Below are 12789 nucleotides of genomic sequence, written 5' to 3'. Positions count from 1 at the left end.
CCTTCATAACTAGCATACATAGTTTGTGGTATTATTTTTGTGTCAATTTTGTTTTTAAAACAGATTTTGGTGTTTTTATTTTTTTATGCATGTCTTTATTAATAGGAATAGTGTGTTATTCAAAAATATGAAACTAATATTTCTTAATAGTTATTTTTTTCAAAATAGTCTAATTTTGACTGTCACATGTTGCAATATTGCAATTCAGTACAATACAATCATAGGTAATAAGCTGGTCTATGAACAGAACTACTCAGAAAAATAAAAATTAATCAGAAAATTTTTGTGTGTTAGAAAAATGTGGCAAAATCATTCATGTAAAAATGTGTTACAAATAAGAAATGCATTTCATGTTTTTAGTTACATTTTGATGCTAAATGTTGTATGTACTTGCATTGCTGTGTTATATGGTGTATTGATGTGCTTTGCGGTAGACCTGTGCAAATACTAGTTTTTGATGTGAAGCGAATATCAAATCAAATGTTTGAAATATTCACGAAGTTGAATCAATAATTGTGAATCTTGTTCTCTGTGAAGCTGTATTACACTTATTTTATAAAATACAGGTTTGAAATAAAAAAGTTATCATTAAACATTTGTAATGTTTGAAGTGATTATGTGATTAACCAATTGGGCCCTATATATAACATCTTTAACAAAATTATAAAATAACCATGTTTAATATTAATATTGAGCATTCATAAAAGAAAATGGATTCTTCTTTCATTTAATATTAATATTGAGCATTCATAAAAGAAAATGGAGTCTTCTTTCATTTTTTTGTAACCAATTTTATTAAAGCAAAGAGCATATAAACCAATTAAAAAAACTAAATATTGACATCAGACGTGAAGCTTTGCATCACAACCGAAACTTCAAATAAAAGGATTATCAAATTTCTCGGTGAAATCAAATCAAATATAAAAAATATATTTGGTTGATTTACTTAGCTGAAGCTTCGCACAGGCCTAATATGCGGTATTATTTCAGTTTTGTTGCAATTCATCATATAATTGTGTCCCTATTAGTGACTTCTTGACTCAGTGAAACACTATGTTCAGTTAATCTACACTAAAGTATTTAGCAGGATTTCGCAGCCATTGTCTAATGAACTATTGTGGCTTTAGAGTTGAGCTACATTGAAGTTGTAAATTGTTCTGGCGTTTCTCTCTGCATTGCAGCAGTCATCTTCAGAGTTCAGAGATCAATTTTAAATCCAACTAATTCTTAAGGCATAATTTATCAAGTTAATTTTGCAGGCCTAATATACAATAAACTTAATGTAAAGCGATGAATGTATTTAGATGTATTTAAATAGTACATAATTTTTATCATATTACTTATTTATAAATTTCTATAAATAAATCAAAATGTTTACTACTGAGCTGAACCTTATTCTGTTTTTCATATAAAAAAAAAGTTAAGAAGCAAAGCTGACAAAATGACAACATAACACCAAAATACCAATGTATTTTCTACTACTCAGCTCAGCATGAAAATTCTTGGTTCTTTGAAATTAGAATATTTTGACTCGACTTCCCATGAAAAAAAATTTTGTTTTTACTTTTCTTTTGAACAGTTAAGTGAACTAACTGATTTTGTTTCGTTTCTGTTTGCAGAAGGCTTTAGCTTGTGGGAGTATATGAAGTTTTTTTGGGCGTTGTTCGAAGGATTGATGGTGTCCCTGACTATTGCCTTGTACAGGGCTTCCAGAGATTACCTGTATGTTTCACGCATGCTGGAGTGGACAAAGAATACTCTGAAGGCAAGAAAGACATAGTTTGTCCTAAAAAAACATTTTCCTCATTTCTTTTTTTGTACAGAGCTTTAAAAAATTAGATGTTTTTCTGCCCTGTATGGGAAAAACATTATTTTGGATTGGCTCAGCTTGTAGTTTTTAGCTGCATAAAGTTAGAAGTAATGTCCGATTACGTTTCGGTCGAAGTTGAAGTCGCCATCTTCAGTGTAGCAGTGGCGTACAGCAGACTGCAACATCGATCAAAAGGTCAGAACCATTTCTTTGAATTTGATGCGGCTAAAACCTGCAAGTAAGCCTGTGCGAATATCAGTTTTTTAGTTCGAATTGAATTCGAATACGAATACCAAATTATTCTCGAATACGAATATTGAGTTCGAATAATTGTATTGAGAATTGAAATCCCATAAAACATGTTATATCACATCACATTACAATATGATAACAGGTACATATTTACTGATACAATGTATGTAGAATCAAAAAACTGACAGTACTTAAAATTTTAAGGTTCTCCAATTTTATAATTAGTTCGTATTAAAAAGAGTCTTGTCACATCACTACATATTAGCTAATTTAAATTTTTGTGGAGAAACACAAGCTGCTCTACATTTTCGGGGAGTAGACTCTCTCTTCTACACGTCACAATGTTGCCAGCTGTTGAGAAAAGTCTCTCACTGCACACTTGTGTGGCAGGTATAGGCAAGTACTTTCTTGCTACCACAGCAATGTTTCGGTAACAAGTGCGCCCCTTCTCTGACCAGAAACTGAAAGGATTTTCATTCTTTGAGATTAATGGTGCTGCCAGATATTTGTTTACTTCTCCTTGGATAGTTTCTTCGTAGCTTGCAAGCGTAGACTGAGCTGCTGTTGAAGGTTTCACGTAGGCCCACAGAGATGACTTCTTAATAGGCATTTCACTTGTAGCCTCACTTGTCTCAGTTATAGTTTCAGCTACTGTGTTCAGCTTACACAGCTTACATACCTCCCTACACAAATTTTCAACCCATATTTTTTTTTTAATTTTCATCCTCAATTAGTGAATCTTTGAACCGTGGATCTACCATCATAGAAAACACATTTACTTCACAATCTTGGTACACCGTGTAACGTGATTGCAAGCTTTTAAGTAAGTTCTTGGCAAGAGTTTTTTTTTTTTTTGACGTGCGGGACAGGATAATTGCCTGAGCTGTCACTACGCGAGGAATTTGGGAAGGTTGGTAAGGGAATAAAGAGGGGGGGGGGGGGTTGCCGCCTGCATCCGGTCGTTTACTGTGTATTATCCTATTGAAAAACATTGACGTAGCATGTTAGGCTTTTGGAGTCTTTGCTGTGAGTATGCGGCCAGATGTTTTCCACATGGTCTGTACAATTTTCTTTCTCTTCGCCGTCACGTTCGGAACGAAATTACAGTGCCGACCAACCATGTTTCACCCTTTAATCTGAAAACTGTCACCTATAACGTCCCGGTTGTGTGGATTTTACAGACACGTATTTATCTTTATCAGTATGCTGACAGTTCAAATCTATTTTAAACGACCTGATGACATTCTTCTACATAAAATACGTTAGTTATCGCTCCGAATTACTGTGTTCAAGCGGGCTTTACGTGGTCAGATGTAGTGGAATAACTCCACATACATAACTCTAAAACATTACGAAAATCCCGCGGAACTTTTGCCCCCGCCCAACGAGAGAAACCTCCGTGATCCCGAAATGTTTCCTGGTTTCAGTGATTCCGCTCAGCCTTTTTCGTAAATGACTGAATATTCGTTTTTTCGAAGAGTTAGTATTCAAAATCAAATCGAATACGAATAATAAACTATTCGTTTTGATATTCGAAAATTCGAATATTCGCACAGGCTTACCTGCAAGTCTAGCCATTTCTGACCAAGCCTCCAAACTTTCTTAAGCTGATTTTGAGTGTTGCATGTCAAAGCAGATATTTTAATTCCTATAAGTAGAGCCAAGAATTTATGGTGTTACCAAAAAGAAAATTTGGTCATTAAAAATAGTGGATTATGTCTTTATTATTGTCAAAAATTAAAACACATGTAATAATAAGTACATGTCAAGCACAATTACATTAATCAACAGCTTCAACAAGTCATAGTAAGTTACTCTAAATGTATACATTAAACAATACTACTACGTATATTGATGGGAGTAAGTTAAACAAAAATCTGCAACTAAAATACAAAATAAAAAATATATGCAATGTTAAAAGCCCGAAATTGTTATACATGTACTTTTTATTGTGATATTTCTCTATAGGTCTTTACCCATGAATGTACGGTATCGTCTATAGACCGCTTTTATTTACTTTACTTCGAAAAAAAGCCTTAGATAGAAACTAAATCGTACAAAACAATTTAGGTTTTTAAATAAATACCTAAACCTAAGATTTATGAAATGAATTGTATATTTTAATAGCTATAATAAGGTAATTGAGATTAATTTCATTGCATTTCAGTGTTATGCCGTGTCTTTACTACCTTTTGGTGTTTGTCGGTGTATTGTCTTAATTTCAATGTTATTTAGGTTTCATCGCTCTTTATCATATAATATTGCCTCTCCCTATAAGTTAATAGTAACAATTAATTTTTAGTATCCATTATTTGTACTATTCATGTTTATGCACTTACTTAGCATTGAAGTTAAGTGTTTAATTGGCCACTATTTAATTATTTGTCAATTGTTTTCACTCCCTCCTGACATTTAAGGACTATGATGACAACTTAGTTGTTTGTATTTCTAGGCAAACCATCATTTCTTAGCTGGGACTCATGATAAAAATGGTCTGTGGAAACCAGCAAAGCCAGTCGAAGATTACTTGAGGGTTGTAGAGTAAGTATGTTTTGAACAGAAATTGTACTTATGATTCAGTTTTCAGTATGTTTATGTTCTGTACGTTTATTGATAGTAAATCTTATGTATTTATTTTGACGTCTTAACTGGAAGTCCTATAATGTCAGTTCGTCATCCGGGTACTTAATTTTTTACTGCTACTTTTGAACATATTTTTTGTCTGACTGTAGAAGTAAGAGAGATTAGTTTATGTGTTTGAAAGGTACCTCATCAGTTTTAAACCATGACAAAAATTTTTAAGAGTAGTTCTAATAACTACCTTTTTTTTTTTTTTTTTTTTTTTTTTCCAGCATTGGTACTGAAACACCAAAATAAAAAATTTTTGCTCTTATTGATACAGTTGCAGATATTTTTATTTTGCAATACTCTCTCCTTTCAGTATATGATTACAAACTTCAACAGTTTGTTTATATTCTCTTCAAATTTATTTCAAATCGAACCATAGTAATATTACCCTCTTTAGACGTGTTTGTTGTTTCTTAAGTGGCATGTGTAATGCAAAATCTTTATGCTGTTACTAATATTAGAATCAATTTAAACTGGTATGTAGGTTTTCAAAAATAATTTTTAGTTTATTTTAATTTTATTTTATTTCAACTGTTTTAGATGTGTTACCAAACAGCTTTTAAATAAGAAGGAAATGGGGATGTATACATACGTGAAAATCACTTGGAAAAAAATCCTTGAATGCAAATAGTGATTAAATAAAATTAGTACCAATACTAGAACAGTGCTGTTTGAGGAAAATTTTAATTTATTAACTTATCTCCATTGTAGGTATTGTTCAAACATAGGCCTGTTTTTTAATGCAAAGTAAATTCCAAAACCAATTTTTAAAATATTTGTGAAGTCGAATTGAATCGTGAATATTTTTCTCAGCAAGGCTGTATTAAACTTATTTATAAAATACTGGATTGAATTTCAAAAATAATATGTTAACATTTGTTATGTTTGAAATGTTTAAGTGATTAACCAATTGGGACCTTTATTTAACACCAATAAAATTATAAAACCACCATCTTTATATTAATTTTTTGCATTCATAAAAGCAGACCTGAGTACCACATATATATATATATATATTTAAGTAACTGTAACTTTATTCATGTAAAAAATATATAACACACAAAAAATTAAATATTATTGTACCATAAAAAATATATTTTTTTTTTTTTTTCAATCCCAAAACTGCACTATGTTGTGATCAACAAATGCCTACTTAGGCATTTTCAAATGTAACATCAAGTACTTAAAATATCATCAAATCAGTTATAACATTTGTATTAACATTATTTTAAAACAAACTGCTATACCATTATTAATATAAATAATAAAAAAATACAAAAATACATGGTGAAACATATTTTTAGGTAGGTACATACAGCACAAAGAACATTATCACATTAGCCCAATACATTAATACTATTGATTAGCACTCTAAAAGAAAGAAGGAAGTAAAATAATACATTTGAGGTGGTATCTAAAGAATTGGTTTTTAAAATTTACATGCTGTTACAAATCTGACTTACTGCCTGACATGTATCCAAAAATGGTATTGATCTTGAATGTCTGGAAACCTAATAAAAGGTTTTACGTGAAGTGTAGTTTAGGGAATGTTTAGAATTGATTTAAATTTAAAGTAAAATGTACCTTAAAACACTGCATAAATTGCTGGAAAAGGTAAAAATCAATAATGTAGGTAGGAGTTTTTCTATTTAATGTAGTTGATCATACCAGCCCAACCACATCTTCACTTAAGTATGTTAATCTTGTTTTATAACTAAGGAGCAGTGAATCTTAGAATTCCAATTTTTTTAAAGCTTCACATCAGATGCAAAGCTTTGCATCACCTTTGAAGCTTAAATTAAACGAGTAGCAAATTTCCTGGCAAAGCCAAATCAAACATTATAAAGAGCTTTGATTGATTCGCTTAGTCAAAGCCTGGTTCAAAGGGACCACATCAGTGTATACTCATTCATTCGGCCCCTTTTAACTCAGATCTCCAGGTAACTCCAGTTGATTTTGAAGAGAGAAAAATAATCAAAATTAATAATATAGTCAAGACAAGTAAAAAAAAAACATACACATAAACATTTTAAAACATAAAAATTTTATTTTATGCAATAATTTCAGCTAGAATTATTGCTTTGATTGGTGTACACAATTGTTTCTGAGCTGTAATTATGATATAAGCAAGCATTTGTTTGGTAAGACTATACAGGTTGACATGATGAGTCCTGCTGACATATGTCAAAAGTGTTTTGTTTGACATAAAATACATTTTCTGTAACTACTTTCTAGCCCCGATTTTCCTTATTCCGTATCATCTCTTGTCCCAACTGATCTGACTCAACAAGGTTCTACTTTAAAGTTATTTTTCATCTGCTACAGATTATATTTAGAAGTAGCTCAGCTCCATAGCACTGTTGGCTAAAGTGCTTACATCTGAGGGGTTCTGGGTTTGAATCCTGAGTATTGCATAAATACATGTGACTAGTTAAATTGTGACATTAAATTAATGTTTAGCCTCATTAGCCTAACAACATAAAAGCAAGGATTTTAATAACCCCAGGTAAATAAATGAACAAAATAGTAAAGGAATATTGGTGGTGAGTAATGCTGAGTTCTACCAGCCTGGTTAATAAAGTTTTACACTCCCGAAAGCACATATCCTAATACATGTGCAGACGGGACATGAAAGATGCTGGTTAATAAACTTATTAACCTTAAATGGTTATAAAAAAAATTTTTTCTTGTCTCACACATAATAATTTACTGGAATAAAGCATGCAACTGCCATTGCTTGTCCATAGATGAATACATGACATGAAGACATACTCTCTCTTGTCTACCATCTCCTTTCCCACTGCTTCTGGTAGTCTCCAGCAGAATAGACACACGTTGAATGTTCCGCTCGCCCCTCGGCCAGGAACCCCGTGGACGAGAAGGACTTCAAGGCCCACATCCAGCTGGACGAGAGCCAGTCGACCATGGTGCTGCTGCTGTCGTCAATGTTCTATGTGATGGTGTCGCACTCGCAGCTCGCCTGCTTCTTCATCATCTGCCTGGTGCAGATCAGGTCGGCATCGCTCATGTCGCTGCCGCTGCCCCTCATGGTGTTCGTGTGGGGCGTGTTCTTCACCCCGCGCCCCACCCGCAACTTCTGGGTTGTGCTGCTGGCCTACACCAAGGTGCGTGCGCCCTTGGAGAGGTGAGAGGGGACTCGGGAGTGGAGTGCTTGGTGGCATGTTTGCATAATGGCTTACTTGTGCACATTTGCACACTATACATCTGTACACTTACATACTTGCTCAATCATATGCTTGTGCACTCACAAACTTCATACTTGCACACGGTCTTATATATTAGTAACCTTTATCTGTTAAATTTAATTTCTAATGCGTGTGCCATCCACACACCCGTGAGTTTTTGAAATTTATTTCACTTGAGATGATCATCTCGTCGACAACAGTAGATGCTACAACGGCGATTGTTTGTAGGCAGTAATGAGATGCTATCGTGTGTTTCCAGGCGATGATAGTCGTCAAGTGCATTTTCCAGTTCAGATTCATCCCTCTGGAACCACCGTTGGAAAACGACCACCCGTTCGAACTTGCTGGCATCATAGGGATGGAGCGCTCCATGAATTACGTCACGTACGAGCTGGTCCTGCTCCTGACCGTGTATTTCCACAGGTGGGTCATGGCCGTGGGCGGGTTCGACATACTGACCCGAGGGGCAGGCCTGGCATGTTCGGGAGTGATGGAACAAGATCACTCACAGCTCTCTGCAATTTCAGCCAAGTTGTCTTTTTATAAATATGTGTCCCAAGTCCACAGGTATTCAAACCCAAATAAAACCCAGGTTCAAGAGCATACGCAGAATTTCATTTCAGAGGCTGTGGGGAGGGGAGAGTTAGAACCACTCTGCCTGCTGTTTTATTGACGTGACAACGTCTAATAAATCGATGAACACCGGCTGCACGCACAAAAAAGTGTCCCCTACGGATGTCCCACTACGGATGTGTCCTATTTGCTCATTGTACGCATGCGTGGCATCTCTCTTCATGCTCATTGTAGGGCCTACACATGCGTGGCATCTCTCTTCCACTCGATTGGAACGACCATCGATTTGACTTTTCAATAATATTTTCATCGTTTGAATTATTAATATTATGTAATTTAACGATTGTCCACCGATTTTCAGCACAATCGGTACAGTTATTTAAAAGTAATGTTGAATATCCAAATACGTTTTGAACCAACATTGGTGTTTTACAGTTACACATAATAATTCAAACAAAATTTTTATATAGTAGATAATATATAACATCTGAAACTACTAATTATCATATATGGCCTCGTGGCTGAGCGGTCAGCGGCTCCAACTTCTAATGTGCTAATGTATGAAAAAGACATAATAAAAAGCTTTTTGAATTAAATTGAATTGACAGAAGTTCTAATCGTAAGGTTGTCGGTTCGAATCCCGGCAGGTGCATAATTTTTTTTTGAACTTGTAAAAATAAATACGGTGCACGTAACATTTCAAAAGTAATAAATATATTTGAATAATGAATGCAAATAAAAGTAAATTTATTAATTAAATTGTACATTTCATTTCACTCCTTTGTATCCATACAAAATAGTGATAATTCAATAAAAATGATTCAATTTTATTCATAAAAGTATGCAGAGGTAGATTTTATCATACAAAATATATAAAAATTTAAAAAAAAAAATTCTTCCTCAAAGAATATAATATTTTTAATGCCTAAATGGTTTGGTTGCAAAAACCTATTACGGCTCAGTCTCAGGCCGAATATGATATTTCCTTTTCTTCTGGATCAATCATTTCATCAATGTTTTGTTATGACGTTGTCACGTTAAACTATCGTCCGTAAACCGACTTTACAGACAACCAATTTTTTTTAAATACTTTCCTTTTGTTAATGGGAATGATAAAGTTTGATAGATATATTTAAGGGGGAAGGGGAAGAAATTAATCTTCTTCCCCCTTCTCCCTCCCCCTTCATTGCATAAGCCCCCATCCAAACATGGACGGATCTAGGCTTGCCTTCACCTGGGGCTGAAATTTTGTTTAAAACTCTTCCCCTCCCTCAAAAGCAATAAACATGTACCCGGAATAATTTTTGTTTTGCATCCTTGTACTTTAAATGTAATGTTTAAGTTAAATTTCATGTCACTAATAATTGTCTGTTTTAAGTGTGTATTGGAAATATATCATTTTGTGGAGCCTGAAACTGGAAGATTAACACGAAGTCATTCATTAGTAGTGCAGTCGTAAAATTTGTGTAGTTACATCTCATCATCGCAGTCATTTTCCACCGCGGTCTCAGCCCATGGCTAGTAGGTCTCCTTGTCATTTATCTTTTCTTCCTTTACTGTGCCACTGTGATCTCCTATTCCACTCTCTTCTGTGTTTTCATAATATCACTCCTGCCGGGTGCCACGGTCTTAGAGTGGTCTCACCAAGGTGATCCGTGTATGTTTTTCCTTTGGGGTCATATCCAGATTTCTCGCAAGTGGGGAACCATGACGGATGTTGCAATGAGCCAATGGGTTTTCTCTGGGTACTCCCGTTTCCCCACCTATTTGTTCCGCAAATGCTTTGTCCTGCTTATCAACCCTCATTTTCCTTTATCGTCTCTCATGACCGCAATATAAATAAATGTTACATTCATTCTTTCACTCACCAAGTGGTTTGTTTAGTGTTTTACTAATTCCAAATTTTTATGAAGAAATTAAACAGAGCAACTAAGTGGTATGCATTAACCAGCAGTGAAAAAACAGAAAATAAACTTCTATTGAGTGTCCAAAACACCATTAGTGAACTAAAAAGTTTGGATTTATTAACATACCTACCTCACATTTAACCAATTTCAGATAACTTGTATATTTCCGGTGACAAAATGTGTTATTAAACAAAATAACTAACAGTAAAATGCTAATAAAGCAAAACCAGAAGCGTATACAGAATTTCATTGTGGGATGGCGGAGAAGGGGGGGGGGGGGGGAATTGAACCACTTTGCCTTCTGTTTGCTTTCAAATTATTTCCTTTTTTGCTGAAAATGATAAAATTTTTGGGGAAGGGAAATATATATCGCTCTCCCCATCATCTTCTTCCATGTGTATGCCCCTGAGTGAAACATCTTTAGGAATTAATTAATTAAAATTGTTACATAATTACAACTAAGCCTTAGAGTTTCTTTCTTTCTTAAGGCTTGGTCTTACATGCTATGTTGATTTATAGTTTTTTCATCATTACTTTTATTTAAGGGCTTCTTTTTAAAAAATTCTAAATGGTTGCCTGCTTTGCATTTTTTTATCAACAGATATTGCAATTAAAGATGTGTTGAAAATATTTGTGGCAGATTATCAAATGCAAGATAGGTATCAGGTTAAAATATTAGATATAGCCCTTAAAAAAATTGACAAAAACCAATAAATCAAAATGGCATGTGAGACAGATCCTTAAGCTTCGTCATTACTGTTCAAACATTTAATTTGAACTCACATTAGCCCACGTTACCTGAACATACTTTCAAGCTACACAGGTTTAGTGGTGACAAATATGGTCTTTCTGCAGTTACTCATTTAGAATTGCTAAACTATTGTGTTTGATATTTCCACAGCCAGCCAGGGGCAGCTCCAGGTGGATGTTTCTGGAGGGGCTATCGTACAAAGAAAGGTTGCATGTTAGAGATTGGACTTGGAATAAATAATATAAATACACTCATCACTGACTCACTGACTGACTCTGTAACACTGTATGAATTCTGTTTTCATGCGCTTACAGTGTAACATTTTCATTGCTCTTTGCTAATGAGGGTAAAAAACTCCCGCTACTGTTCCACACAGTAAGCTGCCCTCGTCTCGGCCTCCCGACTAGGCCGTTACTTCATAAAAAGAAAACAGTACGTCTTCGACTAAATGTTGGCAGTGGGCAAAAGTGAATAGCAGAGAAATCCAAATTAAGGTTACGCTAATAGCAGTGAGAAATAAAAAAAAAAAAAAATTGCAAACCAACAAATATTTAAATTCATTAAATTTATTATACCATACGCAAGCGCGCGCCAACTAAAATACGAACATGGCAATGTGTATGGCACTTGGATAATCAAAAAATAATTACATGTAAAATATAACAAAGTTTAAAAGTTATTTTAGCTTAGTCCAAAGTGAGAGAAGTGCAAAATGATCATGCTTGTGATCCATATCAAAAAAAGGGCCCTTAATATAGAAGCAAATAGCTAAAGGCTTTAAACTTTGCAAAATTACAAAATTAAATATATAAAGTTTATAATTTTCGTATTATAAGTCCTGGGGGGCAGACACACAAAATTACAAATTTAAATCCAAAGTGCTTATGCAGAGTTAACTCATAATTTTATCAAGCTGGCCAGCAAAAGTAAATTTTAAAAAATAATTCTCCTTTAAAACAGTTGTGACATTCACACACAATCCTTAGTCTGCCAATGGGGGTGTGCTATGCTGTAAAGGTTATATGATTCAAGTAGAAAGCGTTCAGATACAGTGATGTGACTTCACTCAGGAAGCATTCAAATAGTCAATTCAGACACACTGCCGGTACGAGAAGGCGTAGCAAAGTTTTAAAATTATAATCCACTTACTTGTAGTCCAGTGTTTTTAGCATCGCATAGAGCATACTTACAAACTGTTGTGTAACCTATCTTCTTCTTACGCCCTAACACTTAAACATATTTGAGTTGCATGCGTGCGAGTAGAGCAAGGGCAAAGTCAACTTGGCCCACACTGACTGCATAACATGCAGACCAAAGAAAAATACTCATGTCACCCAGTGAATAGCAGATACACTAACACGAAGAACTATCGTACAGATGCAAAGTCATAAACGCGCCTTAGCTCCAATAAGTTTATAGGCATATGCTGTGGATGATAAAGCACACCCACAAAAGTTTCACTCGCCCCGCACGGACTCGTGCGCAGAGCCAAAGCATACACTCCGGCACATGCTTGTTGCCTCCTTACTGCAGTCTCCTTGCCATCTCTGCACTCGAGCGCCAGTGTCGCACGTCAGACCAAGAAAACTTGTAAAAATGAAACCTCATCCGTGGAATAATGGAACAAACAGAACTCTGCGCCCCACACAGATAATTAAAACA

The 12789-nt window shown here is 34.6% G+C and overlaps 1 protein-coding gene across 1 annotated transcript in view; it reads left to right on the top strand.

Moving 5' to 3' along the window:
- Positions 1–12789, top strand: part of LOC134527075 (piezo-type mechanosensitive ion channel component-like) — a 252374-nt gene that overhangs the window by 160903 nt on the left and 78682 nt on the right. Inside the window, exons 29-32 of the mRNA XM_063359411.1 lie at positions 1620–1765; positions 4515–4603; positions 7554–7815; positions 8156–8319. Of these exons, the coding sequence (XP_063215481.1) occupies positions 1620–1765; positions 4515–4603; positions 7554–7815; positions 8156–8319 (661 nt within the window). The remainder of the gene's footprint in view (positions 1–1619; positions 1766–4514; positions 4604–7553; positions 7816–8155; positions 8320–12789) is intronic.

This window comes from Bacillus rossius, chromosome 1 (genome assembly GCF_032445375.1).
Source record: "Bacillus rossius redtenbacheri isolate Brsri chromosome 1, Brsri_v3, whole genome shotgun sequence".
NCBI classification, from domain to species: Eukaryota; Metazoa; Arthropoda; class Insecta; order Phasmatodea; family Bacillidae; genus Bacillus; species Bacillus rossius.
Note: the sequence above shows the minus strand (reverse complement) of the source record. Positions and strands in the feature narration are given on the sequence as shown.